This window comes from Notamacropus eugenii, chromosome 2 (assembly GCF_028372415.1).
Source record: "Notamacropus eugenii isolate mMacEug1 chromosome 2, mMacEug1.pri_v2, whole genome shotgun sequence".
Lineage (NCBI taxonomy): Eukaryota > Metazoa > Chordata > Mammalia > Diprotodontia > Macropodidae > Notamacropus > Notamacropus eugenii.
In genome coordinates, this window is record NC_092873.1 from 391,755,383 (window position 1) to 391,781,631 (window position 26,249).

Consider the following 26,249-nt stretch of genomic DNA (forward strand, 5'->3'; position numbering starts at 1 on the left):
TTCCTCACAACTCCCTAGAGAGAGATGTCCATATTCAATGGTCAGCTTGGACAGAAGAAAATGGCAACCAGGGCTCCTCCTTGACAAGAAAGACCATTTGAACCTCAGTGAGAGAGAGGATATGTCTCCAGAATGCAGAGAAGTCTCCTATGGATTGCTTTGGAGCAGTGAGGCCCTAAGGCCTTCTGATACAATGGGGTATAGTGAATCTGCTACATAAGACTATGTATGGTTTACTTTCCTAGTAAGGGAAGGGACTAAGGCCAAGGGTGGGGGCTTTTAAAATATTTACAGTGATTTTTTTTTCCTAAACCCTCAACTGAAAGCATTTTAAAATATGCCCTGTCTCCAGGGAAGAGGCTAAGTTTTGAATTAAGAGAGAGCTAAATCCTGGAGATGGGGGAGTCTTCAGGGGTGGGGAGGGGTGGGTCATGTTCCAGGAAGGACTCAGTTCAGTCATGGCTCCATAGAAGTGCATACGTAAGAAAAAAAACCATTCCCATTTTACAGATAGAAGAATTGACAAACAAAGATGAATGGGTTTGCCAAGGTCCCCTAGCTAATCAAAAGTGAGTCCAGAAAGAAGATACAGGGTTCCTAGCTGCCAGCGTATTTCTGTCTCAACTATATTTTAAGGGAACAAAATTGGGCTTTGGCTTAGCAAGGGCCAAGAAAAACAAAGTTTCACCCAGGACTTGCACAGATGCTGAGCTCTGATCCAAAGCCACCTCCAAACAGCAACAGATTATATGAAGTTTCTATTTTCAGTGAAAATGATATATCATGCCACTCAATGCTGCTCACATGGAATGGTGCAAAATGGAGAAAACACAAAAATAGAACTTTTCCTCCACACCTTAGAGATGAAACAGTCCAACTTTATGATACATATATTACTTGTCTTGTTCTCTAGAGAAGGAAAGTCTCTCCTTAATCACATTTTCTTAATTATTTCAGGAGAAATGAAAAAAATATATTGTGAGATAGGGAGGGAGGGAGGTATTGGAAACAAGTGGGTACTAGACACAGATTACATATTTTTGATTTGGATTTGATGAAAGCTCTTGAATTTCCAAGCTGGAAAGAATCTGAATCTCCATAGGGATATACATATACATGCATAAACATATGCACACACATATATACATACACAACACATACACATGTAATACATATACACATGCATATTCATACACACATGTACAGCCAAATACATTATTGTTTTCAAAGTGATATATATGTATATTTTCAAAGAGGAATCTATACACATAAAAATACATAATATGTATTTAAAGGCAGTAGTGGAATTGGTAAGAGAGTATAGAGACTAGATGGCTAATCCTGAGATCAAAAGGACCCAGAAAAGAGCCCCTCCCCTGCCAGAACAATGTGATCATCTCTCTAAGAGAGTAAATCACAGCCCATTTACTGTCCAGAGTTGACAGAGGAAGTTTCTGCTTCAGGAGTTGAAATCACAGACCTAGACCCTTCCCCAAAAATTCCTCTTTCACCTTCCCAGTCTGCCTTCCATAGTTCTACTTCCTATGTCCTCCCCACCCCACCCTTTACACACATATGCACCATACTCATACACACACAAACACCAACAAACAGCTGGTGAGAATTTTCATTATAGAGAAACTGCCATACAAAGCAGAGTTCATTTGAGCAACACAAGGTCATGCAGCACACGGTCAAGGAAAGCCCAACGTGACCAGGATGTTATCTCTGCCAATCAGGAAAGAGCACGTTCAGTTGTGAAGAGCAGTAAATTAGGTGCCATGCAAAATTTAAAAGGAAAGGGAAGACAAAGTCTTTAAAGATGGATTTTAAAACCTTTTGAGGAAGATTGAACAAAGCCAGATTTAAACACATAAGCATATTAATATCCCAGCAACTTGTGAACATCTATAGAGTCCTACTTCTTAACAGACATGGATGTGCAGAATCTTTTCTTAAACAGAAACACCACTAGAAAGAATGAGATTCTTTAATAAGATTGATTAATTATATGTGCCAGCATTGTGTTAAGGGCTGGGGACACGAATACAAAAGGTAAAGAGTTCCAGCCTTCAAGAAATTTAAGAAAGACAGTCCATACATGTAGAGGGAGTCTCAAAAGTTTAAGTGCAGTTGTAAACTAAAATCAACAATGATGATAATGATTATTAACAATTACAGCTAATTTATGTACTATTATACATAATAACTGGGCATCTAGGTGGTGCAGTATAGGGAGTGCCCAGCTTGAGTCAAGAAGGCTCAACCTCCTGAGTTCAGATCTGGCCCCAGACATTGACTAGTTGTGTGACTCTGAGCAAGTCACTTAACCCTGTTTGACTCAGTTTTCTTATCTGTGAAATGTGCTGGAGAAGGAAATGGCAAATCACTATGGTGTCTTTGCTGGAGTCATGAAGATTTGGACACAAGTGAAAATGAATGGACAGTACATAATGTATTAATATGTACAAATTATGTGTTTTTCTATATAATTAATGATGTATTAACATACAACATAATGGAATATAGTAGTTATAATATTGGTAGTGATGGTTATGATAACAACAATAATCAATAACATTTATATAGTGTTTACTATGTGCCTATCACTGTGTCAATCACTTTACAATGATTTTCTCATAATGATCAGCACAACCACCATGCAGTAGGTGCTATTATTATTCCCATTTTACAGGTGAAGAAACTAAGGCAAACAGTGGTTAAGTAACTTGTCAAGAATCACACAACTAGAAAGTGTCTGACGCTTAAAATGAACTCAGATCTTCTTGGCCCCAGGCCTGGAGTTCTACCCACTGGACCACCTAGCTGCCCTCATTAATACTTTTGGGACACCCTATTTAAATATACAGAAAATGCATGCAAAATGAATACAGGCTAGTTTTGAGTATGAAGGGAGGTGGTGTGAGTATCACAAAAATAGCTTCCTGTAGAAAGTGGCGATTATGTTAGTTGATTTCCAGGTATGGTGGACAGCACTGGGTGATGGGAGGTGAGATGGACTATGGAATAGTAGGTAGGACAGCATGGCTGGACTGCCACGTATATGGAGGGGTATAAGAAATTTGGGAAGGCAGAAAGGGGTCAGACTGTAAAGAGGCTTAAAGGCCGTATAGAAGAATTTATATTTTATTCTAGAGGCAATAAGAAAATGATAAATAGTTGCTACTGGCATGTGTTATTTTTTTTTTAACTTGAAAAGGTTGTTTTTTTAATTGGTTTTGCTCTGATATTATACTATTAGAACAGTAGTATTTAGCTTCCTAGGAATGAATCCATAACCACGGACCTAACTCAACGAAGGATCCTTAATAGAAATAGTCGCTCCATAGCAAAGAATTTTAGGGCCCCTAGGAATCATGGAGTCCAACTCTTTCATCTTACAGATGAGGAAATTGAAGCTCAGACAAGTCACATGACTTGTAAAGCATTGCATAAGTAGTTAGCAATGGAGATGGAACTAAAACAAGTATCTCCTGTCTTAGTTCTGTGCTCTTTGGCACTGCTTTGTTACGTTTACTTCTCTTTCTCAGCCTTCAAGGAATGAATTTGGGATCCAGTTCATTAGTTGGAAGAAATTGGTGTTAACCAGTGAGAAAAGCCACAACCTCTCTGGACCTCAGCTTCTTTGTCTATAAAACAAGGGGTTTGGACCGGAGTAGATGACCTCTAAGATCTCTTCCATCTCTAAATCTAGGATACTACAATCAGAGGCAGTTTTCTTGATTTCAATGCACCCTGCTGTCTCGTACCCTTCCCTCCCTTTGTTAAGATAATATTTTAGCCAACAGAGGGTCACTGTACCTGGCGACTCATTCAAATAGTTGAACTGGCCAGAGAGAAATGCTTCCTCTCAGCTAAAGGGAGCTTAGCTCTGCCCTCGTTCAGTGCATCTCTTCTTCCTTACCAGAAGCCAGTCTATCAGACATTTCTGAATTTTGTGCAGCTCTGTCTGGTTTGTGGCCCATTTATGCTGATTCAGCTTTGCTTACTATTTCTCCTGCTTACCAAGTTCCTCAATGCAGGGCTTGTATACGAGCTGCATTTTGCTCTCATTGCTGAGATAATAACGCTCTGGTCCCTAGGGTGAAATCAGACATAGGATCTAGAGCTGAATGGAGATTTCAAAAATAATCTGCTCTAATGCCTTCACTTTACATATGAGGAAACTGAGGTCTAGACAAGTTATGGGACTTGCCCAGGTTATATAAGCAGTGACCTGAGATTCGAACTCATGTCCAATGACTTTTCTTTCCTTGCTCTTTCCACTATCTCATGCTGCCCTTTCTTCAAAGCCTAGTCTTAGCTAAGGTTTTTCTGTGGTCTTTTTTTTTTTTTTGTCCACTCTGGGTAGAGGGCCCAGTTCAAACAAGAGGGAGGGTGGACTTTGCAGATTTAGGGTGATGGGCTGCCACAATGGGCTGAAGGTGTGGGTTCAGGCTTTCGTGAGCCTCAGGCTTCATATGAGAGAGCCTTACTGGTACAAAGGTTTCTTCATGTCCTTCTATGCAATTGCTAACACAAAGATCAATTTGATCACGTTAGTTAATTTCTAAACACTGCCAATATACAAAAGCATTTGCAGATTGTAGAGAGCCTTCCACTCTAGCACAATCCTTTAAATGGAAAACTTAGAGAACATATGCACACAATTAAGTCTGATTTACAGTCTGGGTTTACTCATGTTTACTGATTAGTAAATAAGATACTTGCAAACCATGTACAAATCTCTGTAAATCACTTCTTAAGACATGATATAATCTGCATCTTTTGGACTAGAATATGGGTCTCTTGACTAATGATTTCTAATCTCATGTAGATACAGAACAAAGCAAACATGTATATCATGTCTGACTAAACCACAAATCCTGCCAGAAAGACTACCAAAGAAAACTCACTGCTTAGGAGAAACTCATAGACCAATATGACTGTGGAAATAGCAATGACTCTCAAAAGAGGGAGAATATAACTCCCCAAGGGCAGAGACTGTTTTATTCTTTTTTTATTTTTTCTCTCTGTTTTTTCACTTTCCCTCCTCCTTTTTTTCTTCTCCTCCTACCTTCTCTTCTCCTTCTTTCTTTTTATTTCCTCCTTCCCTCCTTCTTTCTTTCTTTCTTTTTTTTTTTTGGTTTTTAGCCATTCACATTAACAGCATGCCCCAGGTATATGTTTAATGTCTTAGTTACTCAGAAACTGCAGTTAAATGTCTTATGACTCTATTGACCACTGTTGGAGGAAAACACTTAAAAACATTTTTTTTCAGTAGAAACAAAAGTTATCCAATAGATTTATTTATTTTTTATTTTTTATTTTCAATATTCATTTCCACAAGATTTTGAGTTCCAAATTTTCTCTCCATCTTTCCCCTCCCCCCATGACATGCATTCAAATTACCCCTTCCCCCAATCTGCCCTCCCTTTTATCATCCCCCCTTTTATCCCCTTCCCCTTTACTTTCTTGAAGGGCAAGATGGATTTCTATGCACCGCTGCCTATATATCTAATACATACATATATATATATATATATATTCCAGTTGCATGTAAAAACACTTTTTTTAAACAGTTGCTTTATAAAACTTAATTCTCTCCCTTCTTCCCTCCCCACCCACATCCATTAAGAAGGCAAACTATTCAATATAGGTTATACATGTGTAGTTATGCAAAATACCTCCATAGTAGTCATGTTGTGAAAGACTAACAATTATTTCCCTCCATCCTATCCTATCCCCCAATTATTCTATTTTCTGCTTTGACCCTGTCCCTTTTCTAAAGTGTTTGTTTCTGACTACCCCTTCCCTCCAATCTACCCTCCTTTCTATTCATCTCTCCACCTTATTCCCTTCCCCACTACTTTCCTGTAGAGTAAGATACCCAATTGAGTTATTCCCTACTTAAGCCAAATCTGATGAGAATAAGATTCACTCATTCCTTCTCACACACCCCACCCTTCCCCATCCCCTCCACTGTAAAACCTTTTTCTTGGCCTCTTTTATGTGAGATAATTTACCCTATTCTATCTCTCCTTTTCTCTTTCTCCCAAAATATTCCTCTCTCACCCCTTAATTTTATTTTTTAGATATCATCCCTTCATATTCAACTCACCCTGTGCCATCTCTCTCTCTCTCTCTCTCTCTCTCTCTCTCTCTTTCTCTCTCTCTGTCACTCTGTCTGTGTATTGATCTACCTATCTATCATTTATCTCCTCCAACTACACTAATTCTGATAAGTTACAAATATATTCTTTCCATGTAGGAATGTTAACAGTTCAACTTTAATAAGTCTCTTATGATTTCTCTTTCCTGTTCACCTTTTCATGCTTCTCTTGATTCTTGTATTTGAAAGTTAAATTTTCTATTCAGCTCTGGTCTTTTTATCATGAATGCTTGAAAGTCATCTATTTCATTAAATATCCATTTTTTCACCTGAAGGAATATACTCAGTTTTTGCTCAGTAGGTGATCCTTAGTTTTAATCTTAGCTTCTCTGATGTCTAGAATGTCATATTCCAAGCCCTTTGATCCCTTAATGTAGAAGCTGTTAGATTGTATGTTATCCTGATTGTATTTCCACAATACTTGAATTGTTTCTTTCTGGCTGCTTGCAATATTTTCTCCTTGATCTGAGAACTCTGGAATTAGGCTACAATATTCCTAGGTGTTTTCCTTTTAGGATCTCTTTCCAGAGGCAATCAATGGATTCTTTTGATTTCTATTTTACCCTCTGGTTCTAGAATATCAGAGCAGTTTTCCTTGATAATTTCTTGAAAGATGATGTCTAAGCTCTTTTTTTTAAATCATGGCTTTCAGATAGTCCAAGAATTTTTAAATTATCTCTCTTAAATCTATTTTCCAGGTCAGTGGTTTCTCCAGTGAGACAGTTCACATTTTCTTCTATTTTTTTCATTCTTTTGGTTCTGTTTTATAATTTCTTGGTTTCTCATAAAGTCATTGACTTCCATTCATGCCATTCCTATTTTGAAGGAATTACTTTCTTCAGTGAGCTTTTGGACTTCCTTTTCCATTTGGTCAATTCTGCTTTTTAAGGTATTCTTTTCCTCATTGGCTTTTTGGACTTCTTTTGCCATTTGGGCTAGTCTATTTTTAAGGTGTTATTTTCTTCAGTATTTATTTGGTTCTCCTTTAGCAAGCATGATTATCTTGCATCACTTTCATTTCTCTTCCCAATATTTCCTCTCCTTCTCTTACTTCATTTTCAAAATCCTTTTTGAGCTCTGCCATGGCCTGCAACCAATTCATATTCCTCTTGGAGGCTTTTGATGTAGCAGCTTTGAGTCTTTTGCCCTCCTCTGGTTGTATACCCTGATCTTCCCTGTCACCAAAGTAAGATTCTAAATCCAAGTTCTTTTATGATGTTTACTCATTTTCCCAGCCAAACACTTGGCTTTCTAACTCTTTGTCAAGGTAGGACTCTGCTTTCAAGGGGGAAAACTCTTAATCCACTCTCGATTCCAGTCAACAGGAATTCCCCATTCTTTAGATCAGCATCACCAGGAGAGATAGCATAATATAGTGAATACAGACAATGCTAGCCTTAGAGCCAAGAAGACCTGAGTTCAAGTCTCTCACTGACATATACTATATGACCCTACACAAGTCACTTTGCCTCAATGCCCTCTCTAAGAACTCTCTAAGATTGCAGAGAAGGTGCCAACCTACATTAATAGGAAGGTCCTTTTCTTGAGGAAGTCAAATTCCTACTCCTATAATCTTCCCCACACACTGTGAATTGAAAACTACAGATGTTTCTTTCTGTACAAAAAAAATCAATCTGTAATTATTTTTCTCCTTAGAGATAATACAGGATATTTACTAGATCATTCATTGATACTAACTTGCTTTGTGACTATGGGTAAGTCTCTAAATCTCTTTGGGTCTTGGTTCCCTTGTCTCTAAAATAAGGAGATAGAACTTGATAGCTAAGGCCCCTTCCAGTTCTGAGGCTAGATTCCTGTTATATGGTAACTCTGAAAGTTGTCAAATAATAATCCTGTTTTCAACTTTCTCTCATTTTTTAGAATTACTATGGATAGACAGTAGTCATACAACCAGAGGAACTCTTAAAATGAACTCTAATTAGGACCCTGGCAAGGACATTGAGAAGCACAGCTCAGTCTAACGACAGCAGCCTAAAGTCTAAACTTGAATCCTGATTGTTGTTTGCTCGAGAGATAAGATACTCTGCCTCCAACTCCAATTTAGGAACCACCACTCTTCCTCTGAGACAAATGCAGCTCAGGCACCTCCATCTGCCAGAAACCTTTCTTGATTCCTCCAGCTGCAAGTGCCCCAGCTTGTTTTTAATGACTGCATATACTGTGTTTTTTCATTTTACATTTATACTGAATATATTGTTATATGTACTTGTCTACAATTAGAATGTAGCCCTTGCCAAAAGGGATTGCTTCATCCCTTGTATTTGAATCTCTAGCACCTAACATTTTTGACTTTGGACTATTATACCCTGAACCCACTGGTTGCTGTCATAATGGCTTGGTAGGAAGGACCAGATCCCCTTTCCCTGTCAGAAAAGAACTATCAGGAGAGGGAGAATGCTTATTGCAATCCTTGGAAAAATAGTGTTGTAGGCAAGATAGCCTGATGTGTCAACATCTGATACACATAACTCTGATTACCAATGCTTTATTTAAACCATGTAAAGTTAATTAATTTTTCTGTTCTATTTCTAGAAGATCTCATAGGGTGAATAAAGGTAAACCATTCATTTTCTTAGTAGAATATTCCTGGGGGACATGGGCTGTGTAATTTTTCTTCTCTATATCCCTAGAATTTAACACCTTAGTAAGAATTTAAATGTTTTTTGAACTGAATTGAAATTCTGGAAGCCTTTTGCATTATAGAATCCTCCTTGATGTAAAACAAACAAACAAACAAACAAAAAAACCCTCGATTTTGTTTTTACAAAAGGTCAATTTATCTGCTTTTTTCCCTTTATAGACTAAGAACTGGGCAGCATCCAACTCATTAAATAAACTGTTATTTATTTGGATGTGATCATCAAGTCATTTCTTAACTTCCAAGCTAAGTGACACCAGCTCCTTTGACTTCTCATGAGAATTATTCCATCCTTGTAAATAATTTTATTACTCTTTCCAGTTTTCCCCACACTTGGTAGACTTTAAAATAAGAGCCTATCCTGTCTTATGAATCACTGGACTATTTCTACACTTTTACATTTTCCACCTCTGTTAAAATATTCCAATATCACAGTAGTATTTTAAATAGCAACACTTTTTTTTTCCTAATTTTCATTCAGTTTGTGGTTTATTATGACTTCCAAGTCATTTTATTGGTCCTTCCAGATTTTGTAAATGGGTGGTTTATTTTATTGAGGAATTCCTGAGGGTAGGGGTAGGAAGATAAAATTGTAATAAGGCTGTAGGGAATAAGAGGACCCAATCTTTCATTGCTAAATCACTGAGGTCTACTTTAGAGGACCTAGAGAACATTTAGCTTATTCATGCCTAGGACCAAGTATTCTCACATCATCTGATATTATGTGAAATTCAATGTATGACCATAATATAACTTATTTCCCATAAAGTACATTTCAGGCAAGGCCCATAGACTAGCACTTCCCAAAAAACAATGATAGTGGTAAAGCACTATCAAAACTGGATGCATTGGATATGCTCCAAAGACATGGTGGGTCTGACTTTTCTTTCTTCTGATGGTGGCAGGCATGCTTTACGTCAGGGGACCTTCACCTTTTCTGTGTATCATGGACCCCTTTTGACTGTCTGGTGAAGCTTTTGAACTTCTCAGAATAATGCTTTTAAATACATAAAATAAATTGTATAGCATTGTGGGGGAAACTAAAAATTAGTGAAAAAAAAAATATTTCTTTCCCATCCAAGTTCATGGACTTCCTGAAATCTCTCCATAGATCTAGTACAGTCTGTATATCTTAGGCTAACAATCTTGCCTTAGATGATGTTTAGATGAAACATAGACAGTCTTGTCTAGGAACAACAGATAAGGAATATCCTTTTTTTTAAGTTGAAGGGAAAAATAAAACCACATCATAAGACTCCAGAATGGTGCAGGTCTCTCATCAAACTGTAGCAGCCACAGTTATTTTAATCATTCCCTGAAAATCCTCAGAGTACTATCAATAACCTTATGATCTTTCCAAACCTCACAATGCTTGGAAACAAACAAGTGGAATTGACTTACTTTAGGACATGAAAGTGAAGAAAATAAGGAAAATCCCATTGAAACAGGATTTAAAAAATAATAAAAAAAAGCATCCAGCAAACATACTGCTCAATCAAGAGGAAATGAAAGAAAAGCAAGAAATGAAAAGCATGGACCTGACATATTCTGAATGAAGTGTTCAAAGAGAAAGACATTAAAGAAGTCTCGAAAACATTGGAGATACGAAACAAAAGAGTGAAATGTTCTAAAATGCATCTGTTTACCTTCAAGTGGGAAGGCTACAAAATAAAATTTAAAAAACTCCTTAAAATGATGAAAAGCTGCCTTTTTATGTTGTTTTCTTAACTATTTTTCTTGAAATACTACAGAGAGAATTCTGCTGCCTCTCGGACTGTTTGGTCCCTACAAAAAAACCTCAGCCTTCATTATTGGTGCCTTCCTACATTACCTCGTATCTCTCTGTGGTTTCAGTAACAGCAATTTCTGAGCAAATTTTAGGAAATCTGTGAATGACTTCCTACAATCTTGAACAATCATCCTATTTGTTCATAATCAAGATAATGTCTGTTAAGACTGAGAAGAGATCTGTCCTGCTGATTGGTTGGTTTGTTTGTAGGGGAGGTTGCAAGATGGAGGGAAAAAATGTTTCTACAATATACCCTAATGGAACAGATTAAAGGTGAGGGGTTTGGCTTTCCTCATATACAGAGAAAGGTAGGAGGTGCTGGTTTGCAAAACTTGAAAGGTTGCTCATGACATAAACTACTTTTCTCATCCTTTATTACCTCCTTTCTCTTAGTGACGCTCAGCAACTACTTTTCCCAGAATGAAATCACAATATACTGATAGTAAATAACAGGAAGTTAGCCTGCCACCTTATCAATCCACAGTTTACAACTTTTTTAACCTAACAGTTTGCCATTACTGAATAATAGCGGATCAATAATTTATAATTCCTTTTAGTAAGGACTTTATAAGATGAAAAAAATACATTACAACCTGCTTCTCCATTCATATAAGGTGGTTAGCTAGGCTATAGATGACTCAGAAAAAAGGCAACTATCTTTTGCCTTTAAGGAATGTGTACTGTATTTGAATAACCTACAGATCAGGGACATGAAACAACAGAACACATTTGCACTAACTTAAGGCAAATTTACCCAGTATAACCTGAGGTTAATTCCTTGGAATCAGTAGTTCTCAGAGGATATATCACCACACCCAGAGTTTGGGCTAGGAGACCTATGGAACTTGCTTTTTGAATTGCATGTGCATTAGGGAATGTCCTCCTCGCCTTTTGGATGCCAGTGAAAGTTATCTTCTATCTCATTAGTTTTTTCTTAGAATATGTCGTCTGGATCTGTGTTTCATGACCATTATTTGCTATCTCATATTTTATTTATGAGTATGTCATATCACCTAGTAGATGCCTCTTGTGGGCATGAACTGTGTCATTTTTACATTTGTCACCTCAGTGTCTAACACAATGCATCATATAATGGGCATTTAATAAATATCTATTGAATTAAATGACTTTTAATAAATAAATAAAAATAAGTAAAATCGAATAAAATAAACTACTTATTAATTTCCTAGTATCATTTTCCTCATCTGTACAATGAAGATAGGGCTTCACAGTGGATAGAACATCCAGTCTGGAGTCAGGAAGACTAATCTTCATGAGTTCAAATCCAGCCTTAGATACTTGCTAGCTGTGTGACCCTGAGCAAGTCATTTAACCTTGTTTGCCTCAGTTTCCTCATCTCTAAAATGAGCTGGATAAGGAAGTGGCAAACTACTCCAGTTGGTTGGTTGTTGTCCTTTGTTTTTGAAGAGGACTAAAATGACATCACCATGATGAAATGAAATTTCAATGTGTCTGACTGTGGCTGATTAGACCAATATGAGCTTGGAATGCTCTACCCCACTGGTTGGGCACAGATAGTATGTGAATACTTGGGGTGGATACTCAAAATTTGTGCATTCCTACGTTTACTTTGTGCTGTCTCTGCTTTGCTCATGGAGACCAGCACCCTTTCTGATGTGGGCACGCCATGCTGAGTGATCCTGTGCCAATGTCTTCCATGTTGCACAATAAAATCCAAAGTTCTTGAGAGAGATCTTGAGAGTGTCCTTGTATTGCTTCTTTTGAGCATCATGTGATTGCCTGTTCCATGTGAGTTCTCCATAAAATAGTCTTTCTGGCAACTGTATATTTTGCATTCGAACAACATGATCAGCCCAATGGAGTTGTGTTCTCTGAAGCACAGTTTGAATGCTTGGCATTTCAGCTTGAGCAAGAACTTCATTGTCTGGTACCTTATCCTGCCAGGAGATCCTCAGAATCTTCCTAAGACAGTTCAAATGTAAACAATTCAGTTTCCTGGCATGGTGCTGGTAGACTGTTCATGTTTCCCAGGCATATGACAATGAGGTTGGCATAATGGCTCTGTAGACCTTCAGTTTGGTAGTCAATCTAATACCTCCTCTTTCCCAAACTTTTCTTTGGAGTCCCCCAAACACTGGGCTAGCTCTGGCAATGCATGCATCAACCTCATTGTCAATGTATACATCCCTGAAAAGTACACTACCAAGATAAATGAACTTATCCACAGGATTCAAAACTTCTCCATTTGTTGTCACTGATGGTTCCACATATGGATGGTGTGGTGGTGACTAATGGAGCACCTGTGTTTTCTTGGTGTTAATTATTAGGTCAAAATTAGCACAGGCAACAGAAAATTGATCCATACTTTGTTGCTTCTCAGCTTCAGAGGCTGCATTGAGTGTACAACCATCTGCAAACAGAAAATCATGCACCAACACTCCCTCTACTTTGGTCTTAGCTTGTAGCTTTTCAAATTGAAGAACTTACCATCAGTATGGTAATTGACCTTGACACCATGTTCATCCTCATTGAAAGCATTTGGCAACATGGCTGAAAACATCATGCTGCAAAGCATGGGAGCAAGCACACAGTCCTGTTTCACTTGATTGGTGACTGGGAAGGCACAAGAGCATTGTCCACTATCTAGAACCCAGGCAAACATGCCATCATGAAACTGAGGTATAATATTCATGAACTTCTCTGGGCAACCAAATTTTGACATAATTTTCAACAAGTCCTCATGACTAACAGTGTCAAAGTCCTTGGTCAGATCTACAAATGTTGTGTGCAGACCTCTGTTCTGCTCCTGGCATTTCTCCTGGAGTTGTCAGGCAGCAAACACCATATCGACTGTTCCTCAGCCCTTTCTGAGGCCACACTGGCTCTCAGGTATATGCCCATCTTCCAGGTGAAGGATCAGTCTATTAAGGAGGATTCTAGCAAGAATTTTGCCAGCAATGACTAAGAGAGAGACACCCCCCTCCCCCTGCCATGATTGTTGTAGGACAATCTATTTCCTTTACCTTTATAGAGATAGACAATGGAGGCATCCTTGATGCCTGGGGGATAACCTCCTCTTGCCATACAATCCAGAAAATTTCAGTCAGTTTTTGAATGAGCAATGGTCCCCCTATCTTGTAAATCTCATCCGGAATATAGTCAGCACCTGGTGCTTTGCCACATGAAAGGAGCCTTATGGCCCTCAAAAATCTCTTCTTCAGTTGGAAGTTCAGCTAAGGAGGGATTGACTTCAACTTGAGGTAAATGGTCAATGACCTCAGCATTGATTGATTCTCAGCCTGTTGAGAACACTATGGAAGTGTTCAGCCCATTTCTCTAGGATCATGTCCTTATCACTAATCAATGTGGCTCCATCAACACTGAGTAGTTGTGATGCACCATAGATTTTTGGTTCATAAATAGATTTCAGGGAATCAAAAAAGTGCCTTGGATTGTTACTATCAGCATCAAACTGAATTTCATTTGCCTTCTTACTGAGCCAGGAATCCTGCATCTCTCTAAGCTTTGCTTGTATTTTGCTTTCAATGGAATTAAATGCTGCCTTCTTAGAGGTGGATGAACTGTCCTGCTGGTATATCCTGTGGAGTTCTCATTTTTTGCTTAGCAGCTTCTGAATTTCCCCATCATTTTTATGAAACCACTCTTGGTGTCTATGAATATTCTGACTGAGAGGAGCAAATGCAGTGCTGTACACCAAATCTCTGAAAGCTGCCCACTCCTTTTCTGTTCCACTGTTGCCCACTATGTGTTGGCTCAATTTCCCCTCCAAGTTAGCAACAAACTGTTCCCTTTGAGAGAAGAGCTCTAATTTGTTGACATTAATTCTTCTGGTAGTCATTTTGACTTGGGGGTGGCACTTCTGATGAATGTAAATACTTAGCTTGGAAAGAATAAGTCTATGATCAGTCCAGCACCCTGCACCACACATTACCTTTGTCACTCTCACATCTTGTCTGTCTCTTGTCCTTACAATCGCATAGTCTATTAGATGCCAATGTTTGCTGTGAGGGTGCATCCATGAAGTTTTATTGCATTTAGGTAAATGGAAAACAGTGTTGGTGATGAGAAGGTCATGCGATGCACTGGTCTTCAGCAGTAAATGACCACAATTCCATTCCTCCTTAGATCTCCCTGCCAAGTCTGGTAGTCTGAGCCTACCCTAGTATTAATGTCACCCAGAATTATAAGCTTGTTCTCTTTTGACACATTGATGATAAGGGTCTCTAGGTCTTTATACAATTTTTCTTTGACCTCATCAGGGTTCATCATGGTGGGAGGATAGGTACTGATGATGGCATGGTATTTTCCTGCAAGTGGCAATTGCATTGTCATGAACCCGTTATTCACTTCTTTTAGCAGGTATACCAGATTGTTGATTAGATTAGTTTTGGTTGCAAAACCCATGCCAGCTTCACGCTATTCCCCTTCACTGTGGCCACTCCAGAAAAATGTGTATCCAGCTCCAGCTTCAGTAAGCTGGTCTTCTTTTGCCAACCTTGTTTCACTCAGGGCTGCTATTTGGATGCGATATTTGTTGAGTTCTCTTGCAGCAAGAGCAGTTCATCTTTCAGGTCTACTGGATTTTGTGTTGTCTATAAGTGTGTGCATGTTCTGTGTGCTGATGGTAAGTGGAATCATCTTTGCAGACGTTTTTGTACTTTTTGTACATTTTTTTTGGTTTTGACCACATGGTGGGATTCCCCACATGCCATGGTAATCAGGCCAGGGTTGGGTAAGCAGACAATATTTAGGGCACCTTTTCTAGCCTCCTTCCTCACACCAAGAGGTGAGTAATGTGATCCTTAAAAGGCTGTTCAGACACCCAGGGGGCTGCCAGGTCTCACTGCTGCTTCCAGTGAGAAACAACCCCATGGCCTGGGCCATCTCTGTGCAGAGTTGTGACTACAGCTCCCAGTGTATCCTCACATGCTGCTTCATCACTTGCCTGTCACCACAGGACTTTGAGGCATAATAGTAAAACTGTATGGGTGATGTCTTTTGATTCGTGCATAAACTGGATTTAAGTGAGGCAGTGTTGCACAAAGTCGTCAGCCTCACTCTCTCCTCCAGAGTCATCACAGTCCAGTGGCAGGACAGAGTCAAGATGGCTGGCGATGGCTCAGGATGCAATGGATGACCTTGGTGTCTTCAGTGTTTAACCAAGCTCTAAACGCTCCACTGCTTCAGCTGCCTTCATGGCCGTTGGAACAAATTGTTCTTATCTGTCCATTCCACGGAGGAAGCCTTCACATGCTTGTGATAGACACCCCCCTAACTCACCAATGGTTTTGAGACCCCTTGGTTACCCTCAGCCTAGTTTGGCCCATCTGGTGAAACAGTTTACTGAGGTACAGCTGCTGTGCATGCTGTAGTGTCTTGTAGCCACAGGTGAGAGTTGGGTGTAACAGGTGGACACCAAAGGTGAAAAGAGTCCCAAAAAGTGCTTGGCAGCCATCACACCAAAGGTACTGGTCCTCCTTGGTACTGATCCTCCCTGAACACACCCTGCACCCCAAAGTACACTGCAGTATACTTGCTAAGAAAACCCCAAAGAGAATCATAAAGAGCCAGACAAATGACTCAACAACAAAAACAAAGAAGATAATGCAATGTCCCTTTAAAATCTGCAAAGGAAGTGGGGCATCCACAAGCAGCCCCAAGCAGCTCAGAAATGTCTAACTGTTTCCCTTCTAGAAGGCCGTTTTATACATGGCAGTTCCAAGAGGTCACCTTCCCACTTCACTCACACAGTCTTTGTGAATAGCCAATTAATTACATAAATTGCTTTGCAATCTTAAAAGCATTATGTGAATAAATTTAAAAAGCTTTTTATTAAGTATTCACTATATGTTAGGTACTGTGCTAATCAAAAAAGAAAGTTCTTGCCTTTAAGGGGCTTACATTCAAGTAGAATTTAACATGTCTATTGGAGTGATGAAAGGGAATTGGGGGTTTGGGACATTACAAAGATTGCAAATTAATATACATAGATGAGGCTTTTCCAGGAGATTTTGGCTGGTTAATGTGCCAGGCCAAGAAGTGAAGAGTGGTGTGGGAGCAGGGGAAATGGAGAGGGATTAGTCAGATAGTGCTAGCTATCATCATTTTTATTATTTCTTAGTGAATAGCAAGATATGTTTATTTCCCTTTTGGACCCTTTAGCTCTTTGCAAAGTGATGGTTTTTTTTGTTTTGATACATCTCCCAGCAATTTGTATGCATATTCACCAGTGTTAATTTTTTTCCAGTGATAGATTTCATTCAATCTCCTGTGTGTTTCAAACACCCCAAAAGCTCGAAACCAAGTCCCAGGCAATATGGGCACATGTGAGTGCTTGGTGTAGCTAGGAATACTGGGATCTCTCATTGAGACCAACTCTAAACCATTTCTTTAATAAAAATCTTAGAGTGTGGAGTGGGGGACTGGGATGGGAAAGGAAAATTAATAACAATTGATCTTCAAGTATGATTTAAATTAGAAGGGAACTATTAAATTCAGATTGATATAGGAATTCATTTGTTAACAACCTAATAGGAAAATGAATAAAGGATATCTGATTTTAAGAGTGTGGGAGAACTTCCGGAATGAAAATTTTCCTTACCAATGTAGATTTCAATTCATCTATGAATTGGTAGATTATAGTATAAAAGATTTAAAACTGGAAAGGTCATGCAGCTCATAGGTCATGAGGCTCGTAGAGGTTAAGAGATTTATCTAGACTGAAAGAACTAGTAAATATTAAAGGTATCTGAACCTACTTCTTCTTACCTGTTGGGCTAGTATTCTGTCCATTATTCCTTTCTAAAAACCTATTAATAATATGATATTCTTCAGTGCAAATATTCCTATTTAGACATCTCCAATCTTTCAAACCAATCTAGTCAATAGCTTTCTAACCAAGATAAAAAGCCTACTTTAAAAACAAAGTAAAATCTCAAATGCGTTTTTTTTTCACACTCAAGCTTGAAATGGTCACAATATCCCCTCAAAGAATGCAGAGAAAATACAGCATCCACACAAGTGCCCTAAATAGCCAAGGGAATCCCCTTCATTTCCTCTCTAGTTACCTGAAGGCCATGTTGTGTGAGGCAGTTCCCAGAGCTCGTCTTCCCATGATGCACAGGGCAAAGGAAAGAGTAACTAAAGGAGAATCCTCATCACTGTCCAAACCCTGCAAAGGTTGAAAGACAAGAAGGATCATTTTACTTGCAAATTCAGCTTTAACACAGCAAACTCTACTAAGCTAGAAAATTTATTTATATGCACAGAACTACATGGAATTTAGAGTTGAGACTTTGGAGATGTTTTAGTCCAATCTCCCACAAAATGCAAAAATCCTTACAGCAGCATTCCTGAGCGATGATATCTAATCTGTGCTTGAATACCTCCAGTGACAGGAATCTTACCACCTTGTTATTGAGCCCATTTCATTGTCAGATATGGATAAAACTTGAAGGGCTACAAAGGTGGCGGCATCATTTGGGGAGAAGGTTATGAAAGTTATTATGGGTATTCAAATTCTATTGGTTTTCACCTTACTGGAGCTCCAAATATAGGCTCTTAATCTAAAAATACTCAATGTATGCAGTGGGTATGAATTTGGTAAAGATTAGTAGGACTCCCCTGAATAATCACATTAGTAGTACCCGAGGAGGGGCTTATAATCGTGGTCTCCTGGTTGGGAATCAAGAACTTTATTTAAGCACAGAAAAACACTGAATTCTCTTTAAGTGGGAAGTCCTCTGCACTAGCTACAATTACAATCTACAAATAAATATCTTCTTGCAAAGACAGTTTCCATCAGAGGATCTTAAATGATTCACATAATGGCGGGATATTTTTTATAAGAAAAAGAACTCCTTCAACCAAAGAGCAAAGACATGAGGCATTCAGTTTGCTGGGTTTACCAGCTAGGATTTCTGGAGTGGCCATCAGGATGATCACTCACAGGCCACAGTTTGGTTGGAGTTTTCTGATTGCTAATTAATAAACATTTGTTGCTCAGGTGTAGCACAGGCCTTACTTATCATCCTGGGACAAGTTTAACTGGATGGGACTATAGAGATTATAAAGTCATTCATTGGAGGTTATATTATTCCCTCTAATGTATACAATGTAGATATACATATGTATGTGTGTGTGTGTGTGTGTGTGTGTCTGTGTGTGTCTACACACACACTCCTCTATTACAGTGTAAGGTTCTTATGGTGCCTAGCACGTGGTAGAAGTTTAGTAAGTGCTTACTGATTGATTGATAACTCTTCCTGCCCCCCATGCTTTTATTCTTTGCCGAGCTTGTAACTATTAGGGTCTTCTTACCTTCCTTTCTCCCCTACACAAAGCCTTAGTTTTTCAGAAGCACAGTGAAAATGGACTCTCAAACTACGCTCTTGTGCTTTTTTTCATTTTTAATATATATGGATACTTCTATAAATGTATATGTACACATATTTACATGTATGTATAAATTCATCTATATATGTGTATATGGAGGAGGTATGTGTAGGGGTAGAAACATATGCATACATACACACATATGTATTCACACACTCACACACCATTTTCTGTCTCATGGCTAAGGGGTATCATTCTATTCCAGAATTAATTGCAGTACATAAGCAATAGACCCCATAAAAATTAACTAGTCCTAGAGGTTGTTCAGGTGTGTCCAACTCTTTACGACCCCATATGGGGTTTTCTTGGCAAAGACACTGGACTGGTTTGCCATTTGCTTCTTCAGTGGATTAGGCAAACAGAAGTTAAGTAAGTTGCCCGAAATCACACAGCTAGTAAGTATCTGAGCCTGGATTTGAACTCAGGTTTTCCTGCTGCCAGGCCCAGCGTATTGCCCATTGAGCCATCTAGCGTCCTCCGTCACAGTGGTACGAAAGTAGTAAATTAGGTCATAGAATTTGCAGGTCTGTGATAATAAATTGTGTATCATAAATTGCACTAATTGGCAACTCATCCTGAAGATAGATTTCAGCAGAAATGTACTTTGACAGCATGATTTCAAAACAAGAGTTTCAAGGATAAAGCTGATGAAGAGGGCAAACGACCTGATCTATGCACAAAAGTGTAGGGGGTGGGGAAGGCTGCTGTATGCATCCTGGCATTTTATTCTAACTAATGAGTTTTTGAAAATCATCTTTTTCACCTAACGTGTTTTATTGGGATAGGGAATTTTCATTGAGGAAATTTCCTCTATAATGTAGGATGGCACTTAACTCTGAAACTTACAGTCTTAGAAAGTCACCTGTAGCAATGAGAAATGAAATGATTTATCCAGGGTCGCATTGCTGTTGTATGTCAGAGGGCAGGACTCAAAGCTAAATGTTCCTGACACCAAGGGTAGCTATCTATTCATTACCCCATGTTATTGTTCAGTCATTTCAGTCATGTCCCACTCTTCATGAGCCCCTTTTCTTGGCAAAGATACTGGAATAGTTTGCCATTTCCTTTTCCAGTTCATTTTACAGAAGAAGAAACTGAGGCAAACAGGATTAAGTGTCTTGCCTAGGGTAAGACACAGCTAAGTATGTGTCTAAGGTTGGGCTTGAACTCAGGTCTTCCTGACGCCAGGCCTGGTGCCACCTAGTGCCTCTCATTCACTATGCTATACCACCTCTCAAAATTACTCGTGTTAATCTCTTCTAGTTGAATAAAATCAACTATATAGAGAAAATGAACTCAGTAAGCGTATTGCTATTGTGTTCCCTGCCTGTAATGCTGTGAAGCCTGACCTTGTTACACCCACACCCCCACACACCTCCCGTCTTTTGCGAGCACAATACTGAATCCATTCCAGATACACATTACAGTAGCTTGCTCTGGTTATCCCTTGAAGACACGGCACATAATCGTCATCGATGTTAATGCTGAACATTGCAAGGTCACGTTCGATGTAGTGCCACTTGGCAAAAGGCTGCAGGGACTTGAGGATTGATTCATTTTTGATCCAGGACAGGAGTTTAGGGGAGCTCACCGTAAAGTATATTATACTCTGTAGAGGAAAAGCAAGATCTGAGAGTATTTCATCCATTACAAAAGTCAAAAAAGCTACACCTGAGAAAGTAAATCAGGCTCCAGAGAATAAGAAAATTTTCATATGTCCTCTTAGACCTGTTTCCTGTTAGACGTATCTCGTAAAACCACTTGTACATTTTTAAAGTGTCCTGTTTCAGTATCTGTTGGAATAAGAAAGAAGTCATCAGAAAACAATGGTTAATAGAGCTTCAGCGACTAGAATTGCAAAAATGGATAAAAACAAGCCTCCATCCTATTGCATAATCCTATAGCTATCTCCGCTTTTTAGATGGTGAAAGGGACATGCAGGGCATGTGTCATATACAAGAGTATAACTAAAACCATCAAAGGCTTTCATGAATGTTGGGCTACCATGATTGATGCTAGGTATACTTTTCTTGGGAACCCAATGGAGAGGGGAAAGTGCTGTCTCTCAAGGATTCAGGTACCAGCTTAATCACTGATGATTCTATTAAATAATTTAAGGAATTAGGCTTTTATAACAATAACAGTTAACATTATACACATTTTTAAGATTTACAAAACACAAAAATGTTTTACTTAATCCTCATGACAACCCTATGAGGTAGATACTATTCCCCCAGTTTAGAACTGAGGGAATGTTGTTCCTTGAGAGGAGTGCCAGGCCTGAAGTTGGTAAGATCTGAGTTCAAATACAGCCTCAGATATATACTAGTTATGTGACTCTGGACAAGTCACTTAACCCTGTTTGCCTCAGTTTCCTCATCTATAAAATGAGCTGGAGAAGAAAATGGCAAACCCCAAACCCCCAAAATGGGCTCACAAAGAGTCAAACAAGACTGAAAAAATGATTGAACAACACAAGGGATAGTAGATAGACAGCTAACCTTGGAGTGAGGAAAATTTTTAAAATTTTTATTTGTATTACTAGGCTTAGCACAATGCATGACACATAGTATGTGCTTAATAAATGTTCTCTGATTCTATCTCCCTGTTTTTGTCATTGTCTCTCGTGGTCTCTGTCTCTCTCATCCCCATTTTATAGATGAGGAAACTGAGACCTAAAGTGGTTAGTTAAGTAACTCTCTCCTAGGGTCAGCACTATTTGAAACAGAATTCAAAGTCCAGCCCTCTACCCACTATGCCACATAAAATGCCTTTGCAATATAACATACTGCACCAGGAAAAAAACCCCAACAAACAAAAACAAAACAAAACAAAAAACCTTTTCTTCCTAAAAATAAACAAATAAAATGAAGTCGAAAATAAAACACTTTTCTTAGGAAAAGTATTTATGGATATCAAAATATCTGTGATGGCCTACAAAAAGCTATTGTTTTTCCTCTCCATAATCAGAGGTGCAAATCTGGTAATACTGTGGCTCTTTATTGTCAAGTGGGAAAAAACAAATTACACACCCTCTACCTTTGCTATTCTGTTCAAAATCCTGTTTTCTACAAAGCTTTCTTGTAGTTTGTAAATGGCACCACTTTTCAAAAAGCATATCTCTTTGCCTCCAAAAGAAAAATACTTCTGATGGAAATTCAGATTGGACACATCCGTTTGTTCACTAACATGTTGAAGGAGACCAATGAAGGATTTGCTCCCTATAAATCTCCACATTCCCATCAGAACAGAAAAACCAAAGTGGTGTCTAATATTACTTAAGGCTTGATCCTGGTGCCTGAAGCATGGCTGTGCATCTCATCTAGACCTCATCTGCGGCGCATGGGTGTGCAATCATTGTCCCTGATTTAGCCCAAAAGAATTCATGTTCATGATGGGATCAAATTCTTAATTGGTACCTTTCCCTGACCATTAAAACTACAGGCCCTCCAAACAACAAAATGCATGCAGCGCGTAGAGGTTGCCTTGAATAAAGAAAGGCTCAGGGCCCCAAGATCTGTGGAAGGTAATTCATCGTTATGACTAATAGGCATTATTTCTTCCCACCCACTGTGATGGTCCTCACCCCAGCAGCCCACTGTTCCTTCCTCCCCACTTGGAAAACCAAGAAGAATGGATACCTTTTCTTGGTTTTGTTTTAGTCTACAGTGCCCTTCCATGCTGGCCTCTGGCTAAATGAATGTAAATGGTGAACTCAGCCTTTCACAGATGCTAATGTACTGATGGATTTGAGAGAGCCCCACACTGTAATGAGGGAAATATTCTAATCCTTCAGGGCTGAAAAGATACCATTATCCTCTTACTTAATGGCAACTGAGACTCCTCTGATAAAGGTTTCTGACAGACTCCAAAATGAACCCAGGAACATGAAGTCCACAGGGTAGCAACAACAGTTGCTAGATGGTTCAGTGGATAGGGCACTTGGTCTAGAGTAAGAAAGACTTGAGTTCATATTTGGTCTCAGATATTTACTAAGTTACTTAACTTCTGTTTGCCTCGGTTTCCTTATCTGTAAAGTGGGGATAATGATAGCACCTACATTCTATGGTTGTTTAAGGACCAAATGAGATAATACTTGAAAAGTTCTTTGCAAAAAAGTGATATGTAAAAGGTAGCTAGCTAGTAGTAGCATTGGTAGTTGTAATATTATTATTAGTAGTGGCCAGAAACTCTAAAGGTCTTCTCCAAGGTTGATTTTTTTTTTGGCTAGGTAAAAGAGGCCATTCTTTGCCTCATTCTTACTTAGCCTTAATTGCTGAATGGGCATTGCTTCAGACAAACTGATACCTGGGAAAGACCTTAGTTTAAAAAGTTCTTCCACTGAATCCAAGGCCATCTTCAGTTGTCCTGATCTATATCTTGCCACTGGACTCAGATGAGTGCAGAAGAGAAAGTGAGGCTGGTAACTTTGTCTGGCCCTCCCTCACTTAAATCCAAACCATTTGCATGTCATGACGTCACCTTCCAGATGTCATGGTCCTCTTAATAGAACTAAGAACAAACAACAACAGTAGTAATACCAGTAGTAGTGGTGGTGGTGTTGATGGTAGTAGAAGTGGTGATGATACTGGTGGAGGTGACAGGCGTAGTAGTAGTAGTAATACTAGTGGTAGTAGCTATAGTAGTAGTGGTTGTAGGTACTCTAAAAAACTGTACTTCTGATTTCAACTCTGAAGGGAGCTATGGGTAAGGAACTTCCTTTGTCAATGCAGTGTATAGTCTTGGCATAGCCCAGGGCACTAAGAAATCAAGCAATTTGTACAATTAGTAGGAGTCATTAGATGAACTTGAACCTATGTCTTCCTGACTCCAGGTCCAACTTTCTATATACTCATCACACTATCTCATGCTACTACTAAGCACATACTGATGAATGAAGTAAATTGTCCCAAATCACACAATATGGCAATGGAAGTACCATTGCCTGAGACTGAAACGTTAATCATCAGATTAGTAACTGAGTCATAAAACCTCTGCTGTGTAGAACCATAGTTCTTATTGCAAGGATTTCTTATGTCAGATATGAGAGAGAGAGAGCATTTATGAAGTGCTCCCTATGGCACTGTACTACATGCTAATAATTCAAATAGAGGCAAAAAGGAAGGCTCTCAACACGCCTGCACTCTAATGGGAAGACAACACACCACTGAGTGTTGAACAGATGACTTTCCCGAAGATATTCCAGAGATATGGAATGGAGACTACTGGGAACTGGTACAGAACGTGTGGGTCCCACAAGATAAGGCAAAACTCACCTAAAAGAATGGGGATACTTAAGAGGCAGAATGCAGATCAATCTTTCTTCTCTCTCAATAGACTGTTTGATGAGTTATTCTAGTAAAAAAATATTGTTCATTTGGTATCCAGTCATCTGGTAATGAGTCATTCTAAATTTAATTAAAATAGTCCTTAGATGTCAGACATATAGTCCATGACTAGAGTCATATTTGAAGCCTTTCAGTTGGACAGGATTGTAAAGATACAGATAGGATCACAGATTTAGAGTGGAAAGGAACTTTTAGCTTAAAGGTCATTGAATCTATTCCTCTTACTGATGATGAAGAAAGAGAGAAGTTAAGTGATTTGGTCAAGGTCACTCAGTTACTCAATATATGAGGCAGGATCTGAACTCTCCTCTTTCTTATTCAACTTCCAGTGCCCTAGTCACCAAATCATACAGACTCTCCTATAGGGACGTATGAGAACTTTCATTCTGTTGGATAGTATTCTACCTCTGTCCCAAGAGAAAGACTAAAAGTAGAACTTCAGTGGAAGACATAAAGGATGGTGGGGTGGGATTTGTTTATACAAATAAAGGTGTAATAATGATGATATTGCTAATACTAATGGCTAGCATTTATACATCACTTACTATGTGCCAGGCACTGTGTACTAAGTGCTTTAAAATTAGTATTTCATTTGATCCTCACAACAACCCAAAGAAGTAGGTGCTATTATTATACAGATGAGGAAATTGAGGCAAGTTAAGTAATTTGCTTAGGGTCACACAGCTAGTAAGTGTCTGAGACTGGTTTTGAACTGAGGTCTTCATGATTCCAGGGACAGGGCTGTATCTACTGCATCATCAAACTGCTTAAAAAAAGAGAAAGAGAAAAAAGGCAATCTTATCTCTCTTAGAGTCTAGATACCGCAAAGTTTTGTCTCCAAATGTCCGCATCAAATTGACCACACAAGAAAAATAGAAAAACAAGGAAATATGGCTTATTAATTTGCCATCGTAGTGATTTTCAGAGGATACCTGGAGTTTCTTGAAAATGGATATCAGTCTGAGAGGTTAGCAAGGATTTGGAACTGCAAGAGCTAACAGTTCTTGTCACTTGCTCTGTGACCTTGTACAGAGCAATCTGTCTCTCTGATTTAGCTTTCCTAGATAGATAAGGGAGATCATAACAGCAACACTTCTCATAGGTTTGTAAGACAAGATCACCAGAAACAGATTGTGAAATTGATGAGGTTCACACTCTGGGAACTTCCTTGAGCTCCCCTGGAATCTCCTCACTTAATCTGGCCTTTCATACTCAAATTGAGCTCTCCTTGTATCTCTCCACAGAACCTGGCTTTTCATACTCAAATCTGTGACTACAGTCTGTTATCTCTCGATTGCCCCACCTGCTTCCCACCTAGGCGCCCCCTAGTCTGATACCTCCTGATAGCCCCCAGCTGTTTCCAGCCTTTGACCCTCCTTGGATTCCCTCCTTGAACTTCTTCTCAAGACCCTTCCTAAACCCCTCCTCCCATCACCCTGGACTACCAGACCCCTCCTCCCCCCCCCCTCCTATATTCTTTTCTGTATTTAAGTTCCATCTTGCCTCCATGAAGGTGCTCAGATTCAATCCAGCTCAGACCCTGTCTAGCTGGGATTCTATCTGGCCCGCTTGTGAATACAAGTGTTACAAATACTTAGGCTCCTTAAGAGGCAACCCAATTTGGCGAATCTTTAATGAACTTTGTTTTCTTTGGCTTTAAGAAGGCTTGAGTCGAATTCATTCAAGCACGACCTGGACCGTCGGTATTTTGGGGTCCATGATCACCCCTCAGTCTCATCAAAATCTGTTTTTCATCTTGATTTCTTAGGACTGAGGATATCATGGGTGATAGCAGCACGTAAAATTCTTCAGGATGCATCAAAATGAAAGAAACAATAGGAATAAATAAAACTGATAAATAAACATGCAGTATCAGTGAGCAAG

At 39.0% G+C, this 26,249-nt stretch overlaps 1 protein-coding gene across 1 annotated transcript in view; it reads right to left on the reverse strand.

The window, feature by feature from the left end:
- Positions 1–26,249, reverse strand: part of PCNX2 (pecanex 2) — a 395,633-nt gene that overhangs the window by 25,956 nt on the left and 343,428 nt on the right. Inside the window, exons 27-28 of the mRNA XM_072647501.1 lie at positions 20,393–20,626; positions 17,691–17,794 (exon numbers count right to left, since the gene is read on the reverse strand). Of these exons, the coding sequence (XP_072503602.1) occupies positions 17,691–17,794; positions 20,393–20,626 (338 nt within the window). The remainder of the gene's footprint in view (positions 1–17,690; positions 17,795–20,392; positions 20,627–26,249) is intronic.